The 24,615-nt window shown below is 38.3% G+C and overlaps 1 protein-coding gene across 1 annotated transcript in view; it reads left to right on the top strand.

Moving 5' to 3' along the window:
* Nucleotides 1–24,615, top strand: part of LOC126204000 (phenoloxidase 2-like) — a 274,659-nt gene that overhangs the window by 89,679 nt on the left and 160,365 nt on the right. Inside the window, exons 7-8 of the mRNA XM_049938431.1 lie at nt 3,327–3,428; nt 8,181–8,345. Of these exons, the coding sequence (XP_049794388.1) occupies nt 3,327–3,428; nt 8,181–8,345 (267 nt within the window). The remainder of the gene's footprint in view (nt 1–3,326; nt 3,429–8,180; nt 8,346–24,615) is intronic.

Here is a 24,615-nt window from a genome sequence, read left to right as displayed (position 1 = left end):
TAATTGTCAGAGGGAAGCCAAAGATATTCAACTGTAGGTAGAACAGTAGGTTGTTTGTAATGCCCTGAGTTCTCCATTGTCCCTGCCTCCCCTGTGTAGGGCCTCTAGACCTACCACTGGCACACTACTCACAGTCAGGAGGAAAAACGGTGACAGAGCCTTTGCTTCCTGTAGAGGAGACAGAATCCATTTGATATGATATTTGGGATAGTAGACAAATGTTCATTTGCAGAATCCTATTTAAGGGCTCTAGTATTCTTAGACTCTCTTCCCTCTACATTCAGTTTTTCTGGTTTTTATTGCTGAAACGAACCCTCATTCAACCAGTTCAAAAGAAAATTAAAAACATACCTCATCAGTATCAGTAATTTTTTTGTTCAGGGATCATTTTACAGTTACATAGGACCAATCAGCTTAAAACAAAGAAAATGTGCCATATATACACTCCTGGAAATTGAAATAAGAACACCGTGAATTCATTGTCCCAGGAAGGGGAAACTTTATTGACACATTCCTGGGGTCAGATACATCACATGATCACACTGACAGAACCACAGGCACATAGACACAGGCAACAGAGCATGCACAATGTCGGCACTAGTACAGTGTATATCCACCTTTCGCAGCAATGCAGGCTGCTATTCTCCCATGGAGACGATTGTAGAGATGCTGGATGTAGTCCTGTGGAACGGCTTGCCATGCCATTTCCACCTGGCGCCTCAGTTGGACCAGCGTTCGTGCTGGACGTGCAGACCGCGTGAGACGACGCTTCATCCAGTCGCAAACATGCTCAATGGGGGACAGATCCGGAGATCTTGCTGGCCAGGGTAGTTGACTTACACCTTCTAGAGCACGTTGGGTGGCACGGGATACATGCGGACGTGCATTGTCCTGTTGGAACAGCAAGTTCCCTTGCCGGTCTAGGAATGGTAGAACGATGGGTTCGATGACGGTTTGGATGTACCGTGCACTATTCAGTGTCCCCTCGACGATCACCAGTGGTGTACGGCCAGTGTAGGAGATCGCTCCCCACACCATGATGCCGGGTGTTGGCCCTGTGTGCCTCGGTCGTATGCAGTCCTGATTGTGGCGCTCACCTGCACGGCGCCAAACACGCATACGACCATCATTGGCACCAAGGCAGAAGCGACTCTCATCGCTGAAGACGACACGTCTCCATTCGTCCCTCCATTCACGCCTGTCGCGACACCACTGGAGGCGGGCTGCACGATGTTGGGGCGTGAGCGGAAGACAGCCTAACGGTGTGCGGGACCGTAGCCCAGCTTCATGGAGACGGTTGCGAATGGTCCTCGCCGATACCCCAGGAGCAACAGTGTCCCTAATTTGCTGGGAAGTGGCGGTGCGGTCCCCTACGGCACTGCGTAGGATCCTACGGTCTTGGCGTGCATCCGTGCGTCGCTGTGGTCCGGTCCCAGGTCGACGGGCACGTGCACCTTCCGCCGACCACTGGCGACAATATCGATGTACTGTGGAGACATCACGCCCCACGTGTTGAGCAATTCGGCGGTACGTCCACCCGGCCTCCCGCATGCCCACTATACGCCCTCGCTCAAAGTCCGTCAACTGCACATACGGTTCACGTCCACGCTGTCGCGGCATGCTACCAGTGTTAAAGACTGCGATGGAGCTCCGTATGCCACGGCAAACTGGCTGACACTGACGGCGGCGGTGCACAAATGCTGCGCAGCTAGCGCCATTCGCCGGCCAACACCGCGGTTCCTGGTGTGTCCGCTGTGCCGTGCGTGTGATCATTTCTTGTACAGCCCTCTCGCAGTGTCCGGAGCAAGTATGGTGGGTCTGGCACACCGGTGTCAATGTGTTCTTTTTTCCATTTCCAGGAGTGTATATTGATGTATGAATACACACATGTGCTTAACAAGGGGAGGGCAAGACAGTTGAGTGATGACAGGTAAGATTTAGAGTGGGTAAAGATTATTGTACTGATGAAAGGATACAAGTGGAACAACATAAAAGAAGAGGAAAGATAGATAGATAATAGTTGGTGAAAGGATTCCGTTCATCAATACATCATATTGATTGATCGTTGGGTGGCTTGCGGAGTATAAATGTAGTTGTAGATGTAGATGTAGATTATTTAGGATATGTATGAATGTATGTCTTTTTTATTATTTCAGAGTTGCCCAAATTTAGTTTGAAATCACTTATGGGTACCTTAAAGAAAAGTAATTTTACATAATAAAGAATGCGCCGCGAAAGTCAGCCTACAAATCTCTTTTGAAAAAACGCAAGTCCTAACAAGAGAAGGCGACGACATCACAACCAAGTACGGCAAAATTAAAGGGGTCACACACTTCAGATACCTAGGCGAAATCATCAAACCGACCGGAACAGAGAAACTGGCTTACGAAGACAGACAACAGAAGACACGGAAATCACTAGGCATGGTACGAAACGTCTACAACAAACAATGCATTTCCAGAAACACCAAGATCAGACACTATAACACAGTGATCAAACCCGCCGTACTGTATGCCAGCGAAACACTAGCACTCAACAGGAAAATCAAAATTGAAGAAATCAAAAAAGAAGAACGGAAAATCATGAGGAAAATTTTAGGAGGAAGACCCACACCAGATGGCTACAGACTACAGAAGAACTCAACAGTAGAAGCATATTCGAACATCGTGAACGATATGAGAAAAAGGCGCCTTAAATTCTACGGACATTTAGATAGACTCCCTGAAACAAGACTCACCAAGAAAATTCTAGAACACATCAAGACACTTAAAGTCTCGACACTCTGGATGGAAGGAGTCCGAAAAGACCTACAAGCAATTGGCACCACAAACACCACAGACAGAAGCACCTTCCGAAAACACATAGACAATTGGGAAGTAAAGTCAGAAGCGCTAAAACAGCGGACCAAACAAGAATGGTCTGAGGAGAGAAAAGAGGCCCTCTCCAAGAGAATGAAGGAGTACTGGAAGGACAAGAAGAACAAGCCTTCAAAGTCATAAGCTTAACGATTTCCTTTTAGGGAAAATCCGCCAACAATAATAATAATAATAAATTAACATTAAATAAATAAAATCACTTATGGGTACCTTAAAGAAAAGTAATTGTACATAATAAATTAACATTAAATAAATATTTTTAAGTCCCGTGAGTAAGGTTTTCAATGTTCCTGAATGGTACTAGAGAATGTTTTGATCATGTGAATTCCACAAACTTCAGTGACAATGGAAATGAATACTGAGAGGAAATGGCATAATAGCTTTTACTTCTTTTATTCCCTTTAATTAACATATTGAATAAATTGTAATATAAAATTGTTCTTCTCAAAGGATATCAACCGAGAACTTGATCAACTTGAATTTGACATAGAAGATTTGGAACGCTGGCGAGATCGATTTTTTGAAGCCATTCAAAGTGGATCTGTTGTAAATGTAAGTAATAAATGGTTTTCATACTTCTAAAAAGAATTAGAATTATCTTTTGTGGCAACTAAGACAATTCACTGAGTGTAATCTTTGTACTTACCCTTAATACACTCAATGTAATTTAAAACTATGCATTCTTGCTGTACATTTCAGTTATGTTTTACAATAAGAATTGTTTAATATGAGCATGGATACCTTTGGGCCATACACAAATATACACACATGGGATTGAGTAAATCATTTCTGTCTAAATGAAATGCTGAATAGTGTGTAGGCACATAAACAACAAGTTGAAACAGTAGCAGAGTTTTTTTAACTTGATTTCTTCTTCAGAACACACACACACACACACACACACACACACACACACACACACACACACACACACACTCCCACGCACATGCAACTCATTCACACATGACACTCTCCCTGCCTGGCCTCAGAGTTAATAAAAAATGCATCCTCCAATGTTGCAGTGATTAGTGTCCGAAGCTTATTCTTTAGAAGGAGAATTTATGGGAAATTCACAGTAATAATCATAATACTGTGGGCTCCAGCTGATGATTTTGAGTTATTTATGAAACAATTACTCTGTCATTCCGTTTCATCATCCATCTGCCAGTGTACCATGGGGTCAAGGTTTATATCACCTTCTAGTACCTGTGCATTCCAATTTTCCAAATCCTGTTCCGACCATTGCGATTATACAAGAGTTCTGTGAGACAGACTACCACATCACTGAGATCTCTGCCACGCCGGGCATCACAACTGACGTGCTTCCAGACCCAGCTTCACACTTGCATCCCACGCACCCAGTATCAAAACCAACTGTGGACTCTAAGAATGTGTTTTTCATGACCTCGCCTTGGCAAGACCAGAAACTGCTGATCCCAGTTCAAGTGACGTCACCTCCATGTCAGCCATGCCGCAAATGACTGTACATCTGCACTAACTCCCATGAGACACAGACACACTGCTGGATAATAAATGGACTACGCATTCCTACTCTTCACACCCTTTTCCTACTCTCCTGTAGATAGATCATCATCCATTGGCAGTTGCATTCCACAACCTGTCAGTGGATTTTGCACCCATGAGATTCCACTACCTAGATTTTGTAGCACAGTTCACTACCAATATGCGACATGTTAAAGGTACCAATAATATTGTGGCAGACTATCTTTCCCATATTGCAGCTACCTCCACTCAGTTGGACTTCAATAGAATTGCAGATGCACAAGCGACAGATGTCGATCTCCACAACGTGTTTAACAAACCAGATTCCTGACTCCAATCGCAACAATGCACACTACCCAGCATTTCCAAACAAGTTTGGTGTGATGTTTTGAATGGTTGGGTCTGACCAGTCATCTCAGAGTCATTTTGCAGGACAGTTTTTGACCTCCCCAACAACTGTGCACATCCGGTCATGTGCCCACCATATCCCTCATCACGGAGTGGTTTGTCTGGCCTAACATTAAAAAGGATTGTGCCATATGGACCAGGACTTGCATTCCATGCCAGCTAGCTAAAACTGGCCACCATGCACAGCCCACCTTTGGTAAATTCCCAATTTCAAAGAGGTGGTTCCAGTATGTTATTGACATTGTAAGGCCACTCTCCAAATTACATGATTACATTCTAGCAATGATAGATCGGGTGACACAATGGCTGGAGGCCATTCCCATTTCTGATATATCAACAGAGACAGTAGCAAAAACTTTTGTCAACAGTTGGATTGCCAGATTCAGATGCCCAGCCTCCTTAACATCGGATTAGGGACACCAGTTTGAATCAAAGCTTTCAATGACTTATGCCACCTATGCATCGGTTCCACATAACTGCTTGCCACCCCCAATACAATGACCTTGTGGAATGGTGGCATCACATGATGAAAGCTGCTCTCTTGCGCCACTCAGATTCATGGGGGAGGATCTTCCCTGGGTTCTCCTGGGCATTCGCACGACACATAAAGATGACCTCGAAGCATCACTCACCAAAATACTACACGGCAAGCCCCTCACTCTACCCACTGAATTCATAGTGCACGAATCAGTCCACACTGACTGAGACTTACCAGACTTAATCACAAGTGTGTGCACAAATATACAAAACATCCATGTACCACCCACTCCCATCACATGACACAATGAATATTTATTCATAAAGACCTGTCCATGCATTTTCATGTGATGCTACATACAGATGAAGTGAAACCTACCCTACAGTCACCATTTACAGGACCATAATGAGTTCTGAAACACAATACAAACACTTTTGATATCAAAATTGCTGAAAAACAAACAACAGTGTCAGTGAACTGGCTTAAACCGGTGTAAACTTCAGCAGCTATATCATAATAGGCCCCATCACCTCCTGTGCACCCATTAGTCAGTTTCCAAGTGTGGGTGAATCTCCATAATTTTCTGCCTGATGACATATCTGTCATATTATGCAATACCAACATCGTGATTATCACTATCTGCACAGACAGGCAGTTGTGTGCGACCACTGTAACTCACAGGTTTATGCACACCACTCCTGTCCCACCAGAAGTTGATATAGCACCTCCCGTTTTTCAGCAGCTTTTACACTCATCACCACCACCCTGGCTTACACTGGTACTGGCCTCCTGATGATGCAACAGTGCAAGGTAATGCCATCAACATGGCTCCCTCCCCAAACGCCGCCACCCAGCCAGCAACAATTAAAGATGCCACTGAGACTTCTTCCTTATTTGCTAACACGCAGCAACCCATGAGTCACACCGCCGATGTTGTGTTTTGGGGGTGCCTTGCTCCCCCTGGTGCACCTTGCTGACTATGACATGTCTTCCATCACATCCCCTGTCACACAGCCACCCACATCACTTCAGACAGATGACGTCCCACTGAAGCCTCTCCCTCTCCCTCTCCTAATATACTCTGCACTAAAGGGGGAGGGGGGGGGCACTCTCTGGCGGCATAACATCTCTGACTCTATAAACAATGATTGCTGCTCCACGAGGCAGTAAGAATTAGTATGCTCTGTATGCTCGTAACGCTTAAACATGTTATGTATATGAGCCTGCTAATAAATAGTGTGGAAATCATATCTCTATGCTGTGTCACTGTTCTGCTATCACACAGCTGGTACCTCACTTCCCACACATATCTTAAAGTGTTGTTAATTTGCCTTCTGTCTCCTTAGTTAATTCTAAAATAAAAGACTTATGTTTTTTATTTACTCATATCAGAAGTCAATCTTTACAGTACACCAGTATATGCAGTTATACACAGTGTGTGTGTGTGTGTGTGTGTGTGTGTGTGTGTGTGTGTTTTCAGCAATATCATCAATCAAATTTGCAAAACAAATGTCATCTGATTTCCAAATTTGGTCAATGAGATTTCTGAATGTAAGATGGGCTTCTGAGATAAGTAAATAAAAAATTAACTTAATTAGCATTACAGAGGACTTAATTATAAGGGAATCAATGCATTACTGAATCCAGTGCATTGTGGTTTGTGTGAAGTAACCCAATAGTGTACTGGGGTGTAATTGTGTATAAATGAAAAGTAAAATACATCTCAACAGTCTGTATTTGTGTTTATGATTATCAAAGAGTCTGAGGGTGAAGTTCAGGTCGGTTACACCAAACAACACTCCCATTTTGCAGTAGTTCGTTTATTCACCTAAACACATAAAAAGCTTACAAAGAACTGAGATGGCGGAACTGCACAAAGATAATGTATAGCTTAGTTCAAAGACGATACTCAGATCGATGCTGGTGTCGACCTCATCGGCGCCACAAGTCCACAATTTAAAAAAAAATGGAAAATGATCGTCAAAGAGCAGTGCATTGGAAAATAACAAGGGAAGATGGAAATAAACAATGTGTTCCACCAACAACCAACCTCTGGAAACTATTTTGTTGATCTTGCTTGTATGGTATTTTGTCATACTTCCCTTGACCTGTGACACTGGTTGACTTTCCTGCTAGGTTTTTCAACAGTCTTGTTGTTGAGATCACTGCCAGGTACTCTTATGTGACCTGTGCTTACATAGTAATGAACAACTGTAGCAAACTCTTAGAATATGTTTTCGAGGACTGCACTGGTGAGAAGAAAATCTAACAGTAGCTCATAGGGAATGTGTGCAACCATACATAATGCTGTTAACAAAATATTCTTTGTTCAGTGGCCAGAAATAACAAATAGTGAAGATAAGGCACATGGCCATTTAAAGGCTGGCTTGCACTGTGGTGTTCCTTTTGAATTGTCACTTTTTGGACGAACAGAGTAATAAATTTGCAGTCATTGTTTTCAAATAGCTCACATTTATGTTCAGAGGTTTTATCAGCAAAATACTTAATAGATGTTGTCACTTAGGCTTTAGCATAAATCATGCTTTACATCTTTATCTGAGAACTAGAAAAAGTGTATAGCTACTGATGCTTTATTACAAAAACAGCACTCAGTGATTTGGAGAAGTGACTTCTTGTATTTATGAAACAGTAAAGCAAACTCTGAAACTTTGTAATGAAAGCATGAATTATAAAAATGAAAAATCATGTAGGTTATTCATCCTCCTTGCAAATTGCAAGTGATTCTCCACACTTTAAGTTATTCATAGTGAAAAAGTAGCTAAATAAGTTTACTGATATCTCAGAAAGTAGTGAATCATTGTGTCATCACTACTGATAGTGCTAATTCCTATCTACTGCTTTCCATTACTATGTGATAATTTTAAAATTCATTATTTTTACTGTTACTTTTTTAGGAAAGGAAAGAAGTAGTTGACCTTACAGAAACAGAAGGCATTGATGTTCTTGGTAACATGATGGAAGCAAGTACATTGTCAATAAATCCCAGCTTTTATGGTGATTTGCATAATCTTGGACATCTCATGATAGGCTATTGCCATGATCCTGATGCAAGACATTTGGTAAGCATAATGTAATTCCTTAATAACTCTGGCCAAAACATAATATACTTACATAGAAAGGTTGGACCAAATAATATGAATATTTGCACTTGGTGGAAACCTGTCACGTATAAAGTAACATCCTACAGGCCTGAAGCATGCTGCCTAGTAGGTGAGATTGATTGATTGATTGATTTTTATTGCCCAAAAACAAAACATTTACAGGGATGTAAAGCTTGTATAAGCAACATCAATAAATGTACAAACAACAATGACTATAAATACACAAATAATTAATCTATGTTAGAAATTATGCTCACAGAAATCTTCCATTGTATAAAAACAATTTTGAATTAATAAAGTCCTTACAAATATCTTAAATTTTTTCAGCTCCAGACTCTTAACTGACTCTGGTAGTTTATTAGATTGCTTTACAGATGTGTTTGAAGCTGTTTAGAGTTTTGGTATATGAGCAGTAGTCTTTTCTTACATCATTACAGTGTCATATGTTATAACTAGGTACATCAGAATTAAGATCAAACTAGACAAGTTCTTTTTAATGTACACGAGACACTGAAATATGTAGATACATGGCAAGGTCATAATACTAAGTTCAATAAATAATACTCTACAGTGAGTTCTAGGTGGTACTTTACGTATCAGGTTGACAGCTTTTTTCTGGGCTGTAAATAAGCATTTTGAGTAGCAATTATTTTCCCACAGGGTTGTCCCATACGTCAAATGAGAGCGAAAATAACTATAATAGACAGAAAGCAAAATTTTCTCATCTACTGTTGCTTGTAATTTTCTGAGCATAAATATTCCTTTAGAAATTTTTGGTGTTAAGTAATTCACATGTGCCTGCCAGCATAAATTATTTTGCAAAACAATGCCAAGAAACTTTACAGGAACTGTCTCTAAGGTGATTTTATTGTTATAAGAAATGTTTAATTCCTGTGTTTTATTTATGTTCATAGACAGGCTATTGGCATTGCACCAGTCAGAAAGTATATCTACCTTGAGTGAGGTAGAGTTACTTATCTTATTGTCCGTAGGCACTGTAACATTTAAACTGATATCATCTGCATACAAGTAACAGTTTGTAGTATCATTGCTAGGTAGGTCATTCATATATAATATGAACAAGAGAGGGCCCAAGATTGACCCTTGAGGAACACCATGGTTAACGGGGTAAGAAACTAGAATATTGGTTATTGAAGTAAACAGTTTGAGATGTATTAGATAAGTATGACTGAATAATTTTAACAGCAGAGACTGAGAAACCTACAGTTTTTAATGTCAGCAGCAGAGTGTTGTGGCACACAGTGTCAAACGCTTTTGATAAATCAAAAAACTTTGTACTTACAATAAATTTTTCTTCTTTTGCTTCAAGACAGCTACATATGTAGCTCACAACAGCATCACATGTTGATAGATTTTTCCTAAACCCAAACTGGCTATTTGAAAGTAATTGATGAGAAGCTAGAAAATTGATTATTTGAATACTCATTAGTTTCTCAGTGACCATGAATAAAAGTGGTACAAGAGAAACTGGCCTATAATTGCTAGGCAAATTATTGTCACCTTTTGTGGACTGGGATTACTTAAGCTACTTTTAATTTTTCAGGGAAACAACTTTCATCAAAGCAGTAGCTTATGATGTGATAGAGAACCTCTGCTATATTATGACTACTAAGTTTCAACATTTTAGAGCTGATATTGTAAATATCCAGTGAATCACTTTTGCTAAGAGAAAGAATGGCAGAGTGTACATCTTCTACACAAATGTGTTCAAAATAAAACACATTTTCCATAGCATTTTGGTTTTTATAGGCAACATCAAAATAGTAGCTAGGTTCATGTTTACTATCAGATATCTTAGTAACTACACTATCTACACTGCTTACAAAATAATTATTAAAACTATCATGACTAATTTTGGATCTAGATACAAATTCTTTGCTACCCCATGCTAGATTCTCATTAATGATTTTCCACATTTCTTTTGGTTTATTAATAGTTTGTGCAACCAATTTGCTATTATATTCTAATTTAGATTTCTTAATACCCATTCTGTACTGATATCTGCATTCTTTATATCTTACTTTGGCATGCAGACAAGATGAATTCTTTGCTAGGTAGTAGAAATTGTTGCATTGATCTTTAAGTTTTCGTAGTTCCTGTGTGTACCACTTATTTTTATTGATAGTCAATACCCTGCTCATTTTAACACATTTGTTCTTTAGTGGCAGGCCAATGTTAACTGCCCACATGAATAATTCAAGAAAGTTGTTGAACTGGTTTTCTGCTCCAGTGTTACCATACACACACACACACACCCAATTGATTCTCTGAGACATTTTAGAAAAACAGATATATTACAGTCACTAATTGTACGTTGTGTCTTATAAATCGCAGAAGGCTTGGTGACATTAAAAATCATTGCATCCATGTTTACATGAATAATAATTCCATGATGATCAGAAAGAAGCTTGTCAATCACATTTGTATCGTTTTTTGAAGAATGAAAAGTTGTAACAATATTGTCGATACAAGTACCCATGTTTACATTGTGAATTGTGAATTGTGGTTTATTAGTCACATAACGCACATAATCTAAATCATTTGATTCAGGTACAGGAGACACGTCAAAATTTTGGTAAAGTTTTACCATATACATACAACACCTGATTTTAACAAATGGTACCATAACGATAATACAATATAAAAGTATACATACAATAAAAAACTAACAATTAATTACAACAACTGATTTTAACAAATGGTATCATAATAATAATACAATTTAGTTACACATACAATAAAAGACTAACAATTAATTACCCCTTGCTCAAATTATCATGTCATCCTCTATGAATTCTTCTACTGAATAGTAGCATTTGTCCCACAGAATCTGCTGTATCCCTATTTTTAGGCTCTCTGGCTTCATATTAAATATATTTTTGCCCATTAGCTTGTTATATATTGTCATCGCCATATACTGTGGAGTTCGTGCATATAATTTCAAATGGTGTGTGGGTAACATAAAATTATTTTTATTTCTTGTGTTGTATGTGTGATTAAAATGATTTTCCTCAAATAATTTTTGTCTGCTGTGTACAAAGATTATAATTTCATAAATGTATATGGAGGGAACTGTTAGGATTTACAGGTTCCAAAATAATGGGTGACAAGATTCTGTTTGTTGTGCACTACACATGTATCTTATAATTTTCTTTTGCAGTTTCAGTATTTGTGATACATTACTTGAATTTCCCCAGAAAATGATACCATACCTAATGACAGATTCAAAATAACTATGATATGCCTTTTTTTGTGTACTCATGTCAGTAGAGTTTGCTAGTATTTGCATTGCAAATGCAAAGCATCTTAGTTTATTTGATAGGAACTCAATATGTGTACTCCAGTTTAAGTTGTTGTCCACATTTAGACCTAGGTATTTGACTGTGTTAACTTCTTCCATAGGATGATTATGATGATGTATTTTAAGATCCACACATTTCAAATGTTTGGTTTTGAAATGTACCATATTGGTTTTTGCAATGTTCAGTTTCAAGCCATTTAACTGGAACCAGTTTTCTAGAGTACCCGTTGTGCTCACAATGGAGCTCTGAATTTTTTCTGATTCATCTTCAATTAAAACAGAAGTGTCATCCGCAAACAGAACTGACGGGGAATTTATATTTATGGGCAAGTCATTTACATAGAATAGGAACAGGATTGGCCCCAAAATGGAGCCTTGAGGCACAGCTTGCGATACTGTACCTCATTTAGAATAATAATTCACTGCATCTGATGTGACACTTACCCTTTGCTTTCTGTTGTGCAAGTATGATGTGAGCCATTTCAGAGCTTTGTCCTTAATCCCGTATTTGTTTAATTTGTAGATAAGCAAGTCATGATTCACCGAGTCAAATGCTTTTGAATGATCGCAGAAGATACCTGCAACTTTACTCCTCTGATCCAATGATTTGAATATCTTCTCAATAAAGTTATTTACTGCGTCCAGTGTGTTTTTTCCTTGTTGGAATCCAAATTGGTTACTTACAATAATATCGTTTTTTACAATAAAATTTTTGACCTGATTTGCAGCTACCTTCTCTAACACTTTTGACAGGATTGGGAGAATAGAAATAGGGCGAAAGTTTCCCATATCTTCCCTCGATCGTTTCCTGAACAGAGGTCTCACTTCGGCATATTTTAACACATCAGGAAAGCACTACCAGGTCTGGTGATTACATTCTTCAGCATGATATTCATCCCATAGCTTTTAACTAAGCTATTTATTTCCAAGTTGTTAGAAGTACTGGAGTTGAAATTAATATTAAAATCAGCTATTAGAATTACATTAACTTCCATTAAATACAATATGTTTAATAAGATGTCCAGCCTTTCAAAAAATTCTCTCTTATTTTCCAATACTGGGTTTCTGTAAATACATATAAAGGGTATTCCATAAGTCACAATGTAACAGGCAGATATTTCAAAAGTTTCCTCCACAGATAAATTTGTTACACTAGGTAGTGGCTCAAAAACAAGATGGTTCTTAATTAAAATGGCAAAGCCACCTCGTTTCTTATCTTTACGGCAAAAGTAAGAGGCTACTTTAAAATCTGGAATGCCTGTCAAGTTGATGCCATCAGGGTTCATCCAATGTTCAGCTAAACCAAGGACTTCTATTTGCTTTTCCTCGAGCAGAACATGCAATGCATCTGTTTTATCTAATAAGCCCTGTATGTTAAGAAACATAATCTTAGCAGTATAGTTAGGTATAATGTTATTAGATTTGGAGATACTGCCTGCTGAACTATTTATTTCCTGTTTTTTAGTATGGGTTAGGCCCTGGTCTATAGGAAGTGACCAAGCCTGATCTGGACTAGGCTTGGTCAATGACTCACGTTTCCCCGGTTCTTTAAACCTGCTTTCGTTTTACTATATTGGAATGATTTAGAACTACTCTCACTTAATTTAGTGCCAAAGTCTAATACTACTTTTTTGTAAAATTCGAGAATTCTTTCACTTACATATTTTTTACCGAGACTGTTCAGGTGAAGTCCATGTAATGTATGAAATCTACTTCCTAATCTACTAATGTCCACAAATAACACATTTGTATATTTCTTACAAATATTAAACATATGAATTTAATAGAGGAAAACATTCCACGTGGGAAAAATATATCTAAAAACAAACATGATGTACTTACCAAACGAAAGCATTGGTATGTTGATAGACACACAAACAAACACAAACATACACACAAAATTCAAGCTTTCACAACCCACGGTTGCTTCATCAGGAAAGAGGGAAGGAGAGAGAAAAAAGAAAGGATGTGGGTTTTAAGGGAGACATATATGTCTGCTTGTGTCTGTATATGTGCGGATGGATATGTGTGTGTGTGCGCGAGTGTATACCTGTCCTTTTTTCCCCCTAAGGTAAGTCTTTCCGCTCCTGGGATTGGAATGACTCCTTACCCTCTCCCTTAAAACCCACATCCTTTCCCTCTCCTTCCCTCTTTCCTGATGAAGCAACCGTGGGTTATGAAAGCTTGAATTTTGTGTGTGTGTTTGTGTTTGTTTGTGTGTCTATCAACATACCAACGCTTTCGTTTGGTAAGTACATCATCATTGTTTTTAGAAATATTAAACATAATTTCATTTGCTTTTCTTACTTCTAAATTGACGCAGGACCACATGGGTAGATCATGGTGGTAAGGCACTGAGAAAACTAGGACATTATTGTTTCTTAAACGATGCAATCTTTCATTAAGGAAAAGCTGAAGTCTTTTTGTTTCATTCCTAGCCACATCGTTTGTGCCAGCCAGGAACACTGCAACACATTCAGAATCCAGATCATCCATTTCAGCGTTTCTTGCTGCCACATCCTGGAAACAAGCATTTGGCTTAATTGTACTAGTGATGTCTTGTAGATACTTTTCTCTCATCACTCGAGCAATATTTCTTCCATGGCTGTCTGCATATATACATATACACACTTTCTTGTTATTGCATGGGTCAGGCCTAGGTTGGCTGTTAAACAATGGGCACACCATGTCAGATTCTTCTGCTTCTTGTAAATCTGGCAATGGTTCAAAAGAATTGTTTATTGACAAAGTTTCCGTTTTGTTTTTCTGAGCCACAGCTTTTCCACTACCACCTTTCAAAACAGTTCTCCAATCTGAATCGTCTGCTGGCCGGAGTGGCCGTGCGGTTCTAGGTGTTGCAGGCTGGAGCCAAGCGACCATGTGTGTGATGTCCTTAGGTTAGTTAGGTTTAATTAGTTCTAAGTTCTAGGCGACTGATGACCTCAGAAGTTAAGTCGCATAGTGCCCAGAGCCATCTGAATCATCTTGTTTATTTGTATCTGAAACGGTAATCTGCTTGGTATTTTTTACGTGAGATGTTTCTGTATCACTGTTATTAGGTTTTGTTAGTTCACACATTGCATTGTCACTGTTGTTTATTACCATTTTATGCCTGCAGGAATCACATCTCCATTCTTTTGTGCATTTCCTGTCCTCTATTAATGAGGGATCCACCTTACCACATCGAAAGTGAAGTAAGGCATCACACTCAGTGCACAGAATACCACTTCTTACTGTTTTCTTACACTTTCTGCAAGGATCATGAGAAGTCGTATTTATTGCCGCTTTTGTGCCTACTTCCTGTTCATTTTTTAGTTTCCACTCGACCCATTTGTGATTTAAATCACATATTTCTTCAATTAGAAATTTAATAATTTCACCTTTAGAGTCCTTGTTGGTAAGTTTTTTACTGAGACTGTCTTTATCACAATGTGAGCATAACCAAATTTTTTGCTTTGGATTCACTTTCGCACAATTAAAATGATACACATTTTTACATTTTATGCACATCATACCTTTTCCTGCGCGCTTTTCACAGTCGCAGTGATCAATAGTCGACTCACTGCTTGGTTCTTCATAGTACATTGTTGATTGTGTACACACTATCTCACTTTGATGTTTCTTTGGTGTCCCATTACGTTTTTCACCGACTTTTGTAATAGTGTAACACAAAACACATGCATTGTCACAATAAACGCCGTATTTGTTGCACATTAAGCACTTTCCTACTGTGTTTCGATATTTATTTCTAGAGCTAACATAAAACATATCTATACTCAGCGCCATCTTGCCAAAGAAGAATGTTATAGACATCAATTTATCTCTAACAGTAATAGTAATTGGATGGGAGATACATTGGGATGTTAAAACTTCATTATGGCTGATCTCTCAGATTTAAAAAAGAGGCCTGTCTTATCAGAACCACAGAAAAAAAAAAAAAAAAAAAAAAACAACAACAACAACCTTTTTGTCAGGAGAAGTACTGTGTCAACATGTAAGCTTTCCGGCTTGTTCTTGATGCCTCGTAAATCTCTTTGATCTTCTACTACTGATATCTTCTCAATGATTGTTAGCTACTTTGAACAGTAAATAGTGATTCAACACATCACTGTCAAGATTATATTTCAGATTTCAGTTATTGACTTAGATATTACCTTACAAGTCAGCAGCCCACACAGGTTCTAAGTGACCTAGCACAAATTAACAAGTGGCCATCCACAGCTAAACAAGTGTTTGAATAACATATTTTTCACTGTAATAATTATCATAATTATAATTAAATACAGTGGCAAACTGTATGAATATTCTGACATGGAAGATTACAGTGTGGGAGACATAAACTTTGTATTAAGATGCAATGTGTGCTATATTTGTTCATTGGATTGCAGAAACATCTTACTACTGTTATGTTTACTGTTTGTTTTTCTGTTTGGCAGTTCCTTGTTTACTGGAGTTCTTGTAAAGTCTCGTTTACCTACTGTCTAAAATAAAACAGTTAAAGCGAATATTGCTGACTCATTAAGTTAGGATTATTGAATAATGGAACCTGACTACAAATTGATGATCTGTCGAATACTGAAGAGTACAGAGAGCCCAGAAAAGCTGCAAAGCAAAGCTGTGACATCACATTAAAATGCCAAAAGGACTCAGACATTGACACAGCTGTTACAGCTGCAAAAATATCAACAAAGCCAAATAAATGATCTTCAGGCTCAAACCAGAACACAAAAAAATATGGAGTTATACCCAAAAATGGTGAGATGGGCTGAAAGCACAACAAACAGTTTAATCGATGAATCTAAAGCAGTTTCTCACACATGAATGAAAGTGCATATTCCTCAGCCTGTGCTGAGAAAACCAGAGTTGTGGTTCGCAATTCTGGACTTGAAATTTATGCAAAACAACAACATCAGTGACCAGATGAAGTTTGATGTGATGTGGTAGTCAACAGTTTAGATGCCCGGATGGTAGCAGTTATATCAGATATTGTAGTAAAGCCATCTTCAGAGCAACAATATCTTCATTTGAGGGAAATGCTAGTCAGCTGAATATACAAATTGTTAGATCAACACATGCTACAGATATTACAGAGTGAGGGTATTGATGATAGAACACTGTCGGAGTTTCAGTATCCCCTAAAGAGAATCTTTGGAGAATAGCCAATATCTAACATAATGCAATGTTAAAAAAAAAAAACAGCTGTTCTGCTCTGTAAGAGATATGATGACTTATACTTGCAGTAGTGGAGTCGTGGACAAAGTGGATGTGTTAATAGATCAAGCATCACTTTAGTAGTGACGCAGGTAGCCAATGATGACAAATTGGGGGGGGGGGGGGGGGTAGCTGATGCTATTCAGAAGGAGTGGCAAATAATTGAATGGCTTAGAAGTTTAAAATGCCAAATAGGTGAACTGCAGAAGCAGTTGTTGGCCCTGACAGTTGGTTAAGTGAACCTGCCCCAGACAAGATGAAGAGAATTGGCATCCATCATTTACAAAGAAGCTGATGGACAAGGTGGTACGAGGGAAGCAGCACAACCCAGTGTGTTGGTATCATTGGTGCATTGGTGATTGGGCCATGTGTCCCAATGTGCATACTCAAACAGCTTCAGCGGCCTGTGATAGGTGTGGCAGGCTATGAAATTCTGCAAGAGCTCCAAATTACAAGCAAAGCCACAGTGTTCATTATTGGTCAAGTAATTAATGACAACTCAATCATGCATGCAAAGAATTGATCTGCTTGCTCAAATTATTGTGCTGGTTACATGTAAGGGACAAAAAAACAAGCCAATCCTACCTAATCAACTTGGGTTCTGATGTAATCACACTACCAGTCAGCCAGGATGAAAATGCATTGGTAGCTGTGCCAATCTGTTTTACAGCAGCCATCAATTCACCTGTAACCATGTACAGTATTTGTGAGGTGGAAGTGAATCCAGGTTTTAACAGGAAGTTCAAGTGGAAGTTCATGATCACAAATGAGGTAGAACTAATATTAGGAGCAGACTTTATTAGTCAGTGAAGCATGGAGATTAATCTAAGTATGTCACAGGTAACTGTGAATGGTAAACTCATTACAGGTACTATTGCCAAAGGTGCTACAAATACTGTTTCCTTGTCACATAGCATGGTTGTACGGGAGGCTGGAGAAGAAGTTGACAGCCAGATAAGTAAAGTTCAGCACACCTTGCCAGCCAGTCTCTCAACAGCCGAAAAGATTAGCACTCGACCATTTTGCTGTAGCCAAATTAGTTGCAGAGATACTACAAGCCGGTTCAGGCAGCCCATGGGCACCACCATTGCATCTGGTAAAAAATAAAGATAGTATCTGGATGCCCTGTGGAGATTATCATGCATTAAACACACATACCATCCCGAGCCGCTATCCAGTCCCTAATATAATGGATTTCACTAATGCGCTAGCCACAGCTAAGCTCTTCAGCATGGCTGATTGTAAGAAGGCTTGCAATCAGATGCCAGTAGTGGTAGAAGACATACCCAACACTGTGTGTGTGGGAAGCGTCAACTTTGGGTTAAGATGCAAAGTGTATTTTATTTGTTCTTCGGATTGCAGACACATCTGACCACTGTCATGTCTAGTCTTTCTTTTTATGTTTGACAGTTCTTGTTTACTCCAGTTTTTGTCAAGTTCATTTACCTAACTATGTAAAATAAAACAATTAAATTCAATATTGTTGACTCATTGAATTGATATTATTGAGTAATGGAGAGGAATTACAACATAGTGACTACTGGACACAAACTGAATAAATTGACAGTATTTTCACTGGTTGAATACTCTCCTCCAGCTGACTGTGGCTTTGTCCATGCTGGCTTTTTAATGTGAAATGTGATTTATTAGTCTAATTGCATGCAATGTACAGATCATTAAATCAGTTGTACAGAAGCAACATCGGGAATTTTTTAAATGATTAACAGAATATATTTTTACACTATTTTAGGTAAGTTATCCATTATAGATTAACAGTTTTTTGTGAAAGTGCATAAAAAATGCTGATACATACAATACAGCAAAAATACAAAAAGAATATTTACATTGAAAAAAAAAGAGAGAGAGAGAGAGAGAAGAAAAATGCTGTTAGGACAATTCTGAACAAGAAACAAAGAGACTCGTGTAGAACTATTTTCCATAGTCTAAAAATACTGACATTTCCATCTCTATACATTTACAAAACAACAATATAATTAATAAAAGGAAATGCAGTATTAGAAAGAAATGTAGACATTCATACATATGAAACAAGAAATAAAGGCCAGCTGAGAAGTATACAACGCAGACTGAGAGTTGCTGAAAAAGGTCCTCGATATTCAGGTATCAAACTCATTAAGTGCCTTCCAAAGAGTTTTCAGGACAATGTGAGCAAAAAGACATTCCAAAACCTTTTAAAGGATTATTTAATGGAAAAAGAATTTTATAGTGTAGAAGAGTATATGTATCAATTAATGAAAAATGCTACTGTTATTGTTATAGAGGTACTGTAACTAATTGAACATATTATGATATGTAAATAACTTGAGAACATGAATACTGAGAGAAAAATGTAAATATGAGTATAATGTAGTGAATATAATAGAGGGAAACATTCCACGTGGGAAAAATATATCTAAAAACAAAGATGATGTGACTTACCAAACGAAGCACTGGCAGGTCGATAGACACACAAACTAACACAAACAAACACACAAAATTCAAGCTTTCGCAACAAACTGTTGCCTCATCAGGAAAGAGGGAAGGAGAGGGAAAGACGAAAGGATGTGGGTTTTAAGGGAGAGGGTAAGGAGTCATTCCAATCCCGGGAGCGGAAAGACTTACCTTAGGGGCAAAAAAGGACAGGTATACACTCGCACACGCACACATATCCATCCACACACATACAGACACAAGCAGTAGTGCGTAAATAATTTTCAGGACCTAAAAAATGGGTGAAAAATGTATGCAGCATTATTATAAATACTGCCACTTTGATGTTTTAAATTGTAATAAATAGGTTAAATATTGCAAGAAAATAGGTTCAAGTTGATTTGTCCTATATTGCAAGTACACACTTTGTACGAAATATAATCAAATGGGACCAAATAAAAAACAATCAATCAATCAGTCACTGCAATATTTGTTGTAGGGTAACAGTTTGCAGGTTTCTTTTGTTCAATACATACAACACTGCAATATTAGTTACAGATTTAAAAGTCCACAGATTTCTTTGATTCAAAGTGCCAGACTGTCTTCTATGAATTCTTCAATGGGATAACAACACTCATCATCATCTTGGACAGTTTCCAGCCTCTGGCCAGGTCATTTTGGAACATAAGCCTCTCCATCGTCTTCTGTCTTACCACTATCTCTCCATCTTCACCTTGGTCCAGTCTTCTCTTTTCTTCTGGACACGTTCCTCCACTCCTTTCAGCCATCTGTCTCTCTGTCTTCCTCTTGGTCTCTTTCCTTCCAGTTTCATCTCATGTATCCTCCTGAGTATCTTCTTCTCCTCCATTCGTTTAACATACCCATACCATCTCAGCCTTGATTTCTCTATCTCCTCCTGTTATGGTTCCGCCTTCATTCTGTCATTTCTTAACCTATCTATTTTTGTCACTCCAATACTGTTCTTCAAGAATTTCATCTCACTAGCTTGTACTTTGATTTTCTCCCTTCCTTTCATAACCCAGGTTTCAGATGCATATGTCAGGATCATGACATAGTATGGCCAGTATATAACCTTTTTACTGATTTGTTGTACATCCTTGCTCCATATCAGGCTTCTGACACACTTGCAAAATGCTTCTGCTTTTCTCCCCCACTCGTTTATTTCTCTGTCGTTTTTTCCATATTCCTGTATCAGGATTCCTAGATACTTGAAACTCTCCACTCTACTCAGTCGTGCCCCACCAATTGTTATTCCAGTTGTTCCTCTCTCCTTCGTTCTTGTTCTGATACTCATCTCACTCTTGCTTATCCTAAATTTCATCGCATATTCTTGTACTGTTCATTCCCATACATCCAACTGCTCTTGTACTTCCTCCTCCTTATTCTCCCAAATCATCAGATCATCTGCAAGCACCGTAGCTTTCATCTTTCCTTCACCAATCACTTGTGCTACTCCACTCATTATATCATCAGTCATTGCAATGAAGAGTAATAGTGAAAGTGCACTTCCCTGTCTCAAGCCATTCTTCTGTTCAATCCAAGCTGATCTCTCTCCTCACACTTTCACACAGCTCAAGGTTCATTTCCCTTATCCTCCAAATAATCTGTTTTGCTACTCTTCTATTCTCCAGGGCTTTCCACACTTTGCTTCTACATGCACTATCATATGCTTTTTCAGTGTCCCAGAAGATCATCAGTAGATCTATTCCATATTCATAATACTGTTCCTGCAGTTGTCTTGCAGCAAAAATTAGATCCACCATGGACCTTCCTATTCTGAAGCCATGTTACTCTTCTCTCATCCTTCTTTCTAATTTTACCTGAATTCGTGCATCCAAATTTTTTTAAAAAATCTTTGCACAATGACTCATCATTGTTATCCCCCAATAGTTCTTACACTCTTTTCTATTTCCCTTCTTAAAGACCGGGACAATCATTCCCTTCTTCCAGTCATCTGGGATCCTCTTTTGTCTCCACACAGTTTTCATTACTTGCTATTGCCGTTGTATCCCCACCTCTCCTGATGCTCTCACCATCTCTACACTTAGCTCATCCAGACCTGGTGACTTCCTTCCCTTCATGTTTCCCAATGCCTCTTCCATTTCTCTCCATGTACCTGCTGCACCCGCTACTCTTTCTCCTCAGCTTGTTCCTCCTCATCCAGGTCTCCATTTGGGCTTAATCTGTCGTATCGTTCTTCCTCTTACTTTTGATCATCCCATATAACACCTTTTCTGACCCTTCACTATCCTCCTCCATCATTCTGGTCCACTGTTCCATCCACTTTCTTCTCTCCTCTGCCACCACTCTTTTTGCTTCTTTCTTTCTTGCTTGATACTCTCTTCTGGAACCATACCCTAAAGACTCTATTCTTCTTCTGTACTATATCCTTTGTTTTATCATTCCACCAGGGTGTTTCTTTCCATCTCTATGATAGGCCCAGCAAGCCAGTAGTGGATTATGATTTCTGCTTTCAAAAATAGAATGGGATAGCAACACTATTCTCCTAAAATGTTTTGGAGTAATCTTTGTAGAAATCCAAATTACATGTTTAATATGGTCCTACCTTTTAGTGTATTATGAATTTTTAGCCCCATTTGCAGTGGTGTCTGAGCATAAAGCTTTAAGTGATGTGATGAAAGTTTGAAGTTCTCCTTGTAGTGCACTATAACTGTACTTAAAGCAGATATTTTAAAGTTTATATTGGTTGTGTACAAAATCAAAATTTATAAAACGTTTGATAAAGGAATAGTTAGTATTTTGAATTTCTTAAATAATTTATGATATTACTCATTTATATGGCAGCATGGACTTCTAATGATTATCTTCGGAGGAATTAATAGCCTTGGTGTGTTTGTAGAATTTCCCAAGAAAATTATCCCCTAATGAATAACCAATTCAAAAAACTATGATAGACCATCTTTCTTGTGTCCATGTGAGTGGCACCAGATACAATAACGTTTCAAAAGTTAGGGTATGTGATTTATGACAAGAAATCTGTTGGTGTTCTACTGTAAACTAGCTTTGCTACAGGATACAGTACTATAGATATTAAAAAAAAAAATCATACACATGTTAAGCAGTGAAGTAAAATTCTTTAACCATAAGTTGTATCCTCTTCAATTGATATAAATAATGGTTCTGTTTTATGGGGCAGCAGCTTGTCACGAACCCGCTCTACTGTGCAGGAAAAGTTATTTCCATAAGGACACCGTTACGGTGTGGCTAATGGCTGTATTGTACTTTAGTAGAGCTGACCATGATGTCTCCTTTGTTGATGCTGCTGAGTCTGCGTTGTCCATGTGGCTTCTCGTTGTCTAGGCGATGATTCCTTTGCTGCTCTGGGTCCAAGAAAAGGTGCGGGTTTTTTAATTATTACTGGACTATTGAAAAATGACGCAGTATTCCATGGTTTCTTTGTATCAAAAACACATTTATTGCCAAACTATATACACAACTACACTCAACCGCGGCCAACACTCAAGTGGCCGAAAACCCGTTGTAGGCCAAAGATCACGGTCATAAGCTACAAAGAACAAACAATTCCAATATCGATTATTGATCGCAACACCTAACTTAGTATTATCTTAAGCAAAAGCTTTTTTAACACGACTTTAGTGTATAATAAAATAAAATGACTTCTATTTGTCAGTTCCATTACAAGCTCTCACATGCATCTGGATCTACTAAAGCCCACCAAGAAATTTTTGGAAAGTTAAAATTTATAATTTAAAAATTTTATGAACTACTTTCAGGAAACTGATAAATTTTTAGAATCAGAATAAAATGGAGCTCCAAATTGGCAACACACTGAAATTTTGAAATGATTACATTTTAAGGTTTGAACACCGCCACCACCACCACCACCATCATCCGTTTCCTTTCAGTATTAGGTTACTGCCTTTTCTGAACTCACAAACAAAATCATTCCCATCTTTTCTGAGGCATTCCAGTATCTCTTTCCTCATCCGGCTTGTAGTTCATGATCTTCTGTGGAATTTGAAGATTTGAATATTATAGGATAAAATAGTTTTGAGTGGGAATAAGTTTCAAAACATTAATTTTTTCAAAAAAGGTTAACATTTGTGTGTGCCAACCCTACAACAAATAATTCCTAGTGGGGGTCAAATCTTGAAGTGATGATGGTTTATATGACTTAAATTGTGCTTATTTCGTTATGTAAAATGTTTCCTCAAAAACCAATTATACTGTTATCATCAGTGGTCTGAAAGAAATGCATTGAGTAATAAAGCTTAGTGAATTACAGCAGATACAAGAATTTAGGAATTTCAAGTATTCATGGTACCCTACCTGCATTATTAGATATCTAAAAAAAAATTATTTCTGTCAGGAGTGATATTATAGGAAGTGGTGTGGTTCCACCATGCTACTATTCAGACTCTAATGACAGTATATATTAAACAGAGAAAAACATCATCTGCCAAGTAATATGAGAGCTAGTTATAAAGTTTTAATTATCACCTCAAAAGTACAAAGTTGCAAAATTAATTTGTTGTTTGTTGCAAATACAGCTCTGCAGTTTTGACATGCATTGAATTCTATGATCTGCATTATCAAAGTGCACTGCTAGAGGAGACAAAGCAAAATGGTGCATCCCACCTCCACTTTATCAACAACTTGAGTCATTTTTTAATGTCTGCTTTAATGGTGTGCTGTGGTAGTGCAGTATAGGGTTTTCAATGTGTACCAGCACTGCAGATATCCATTTGCCAAACAGACAAGTAATTAATTGTTCAACTTTATTCTTTCAAGGTGACAATGAAAACTTTATGATAACTCCCCATACAATAGCTTTGAAGGCCAACAGCCTAATAGTAATGATTTTGTCTCCTTCACGTGTATTAAATTATAGAATATAAGATTAATAATTTACACACACACACACACACACACACACACACAACTTTGTCCAGACAAATGTATGTGCATCTGCCATGAATATCATAACTGTTACATTCCCTTTACTGGCTTTGAGGATTTGTAGTGGAGACCATGGTGTTTAATTAGAGCATAGAAACTCACGTTCTGAAACGTACTGTTTTCCCACTGCATGCAAAATACCACAACACACATTGCTCCTTGACTGCTGGTGCCTGTCATCTGGATACACTTACAAGTAGGGCTCAGTATGACAACCACTGATGTTAACACATGTATGGTATCTCAGTACCATGTTTTGCTACATATGATCACCAATTCATGGTCCTCCAGTATTTTCCACAG

Source organism: Schistocerca nitens, chromosome 9 (genome assembly GCF_023898315.1).
Source record: "Schistocerca nitens isolate TAMUIC-IGC-003100 chromosome 9, iqSchNite1.1, whole genome shotgun sequence".
Classification (NCBI taxonomy): domain Eukaryota; kingdom Metazoa; phylum Arthropoda; class Insecta; order Orthoptera; family Acrididae; genus Schistocerca; species Schistocerca nitens.
This window is presented reverse-complemented; position numbering and strand designations above follow the sequence as displayed.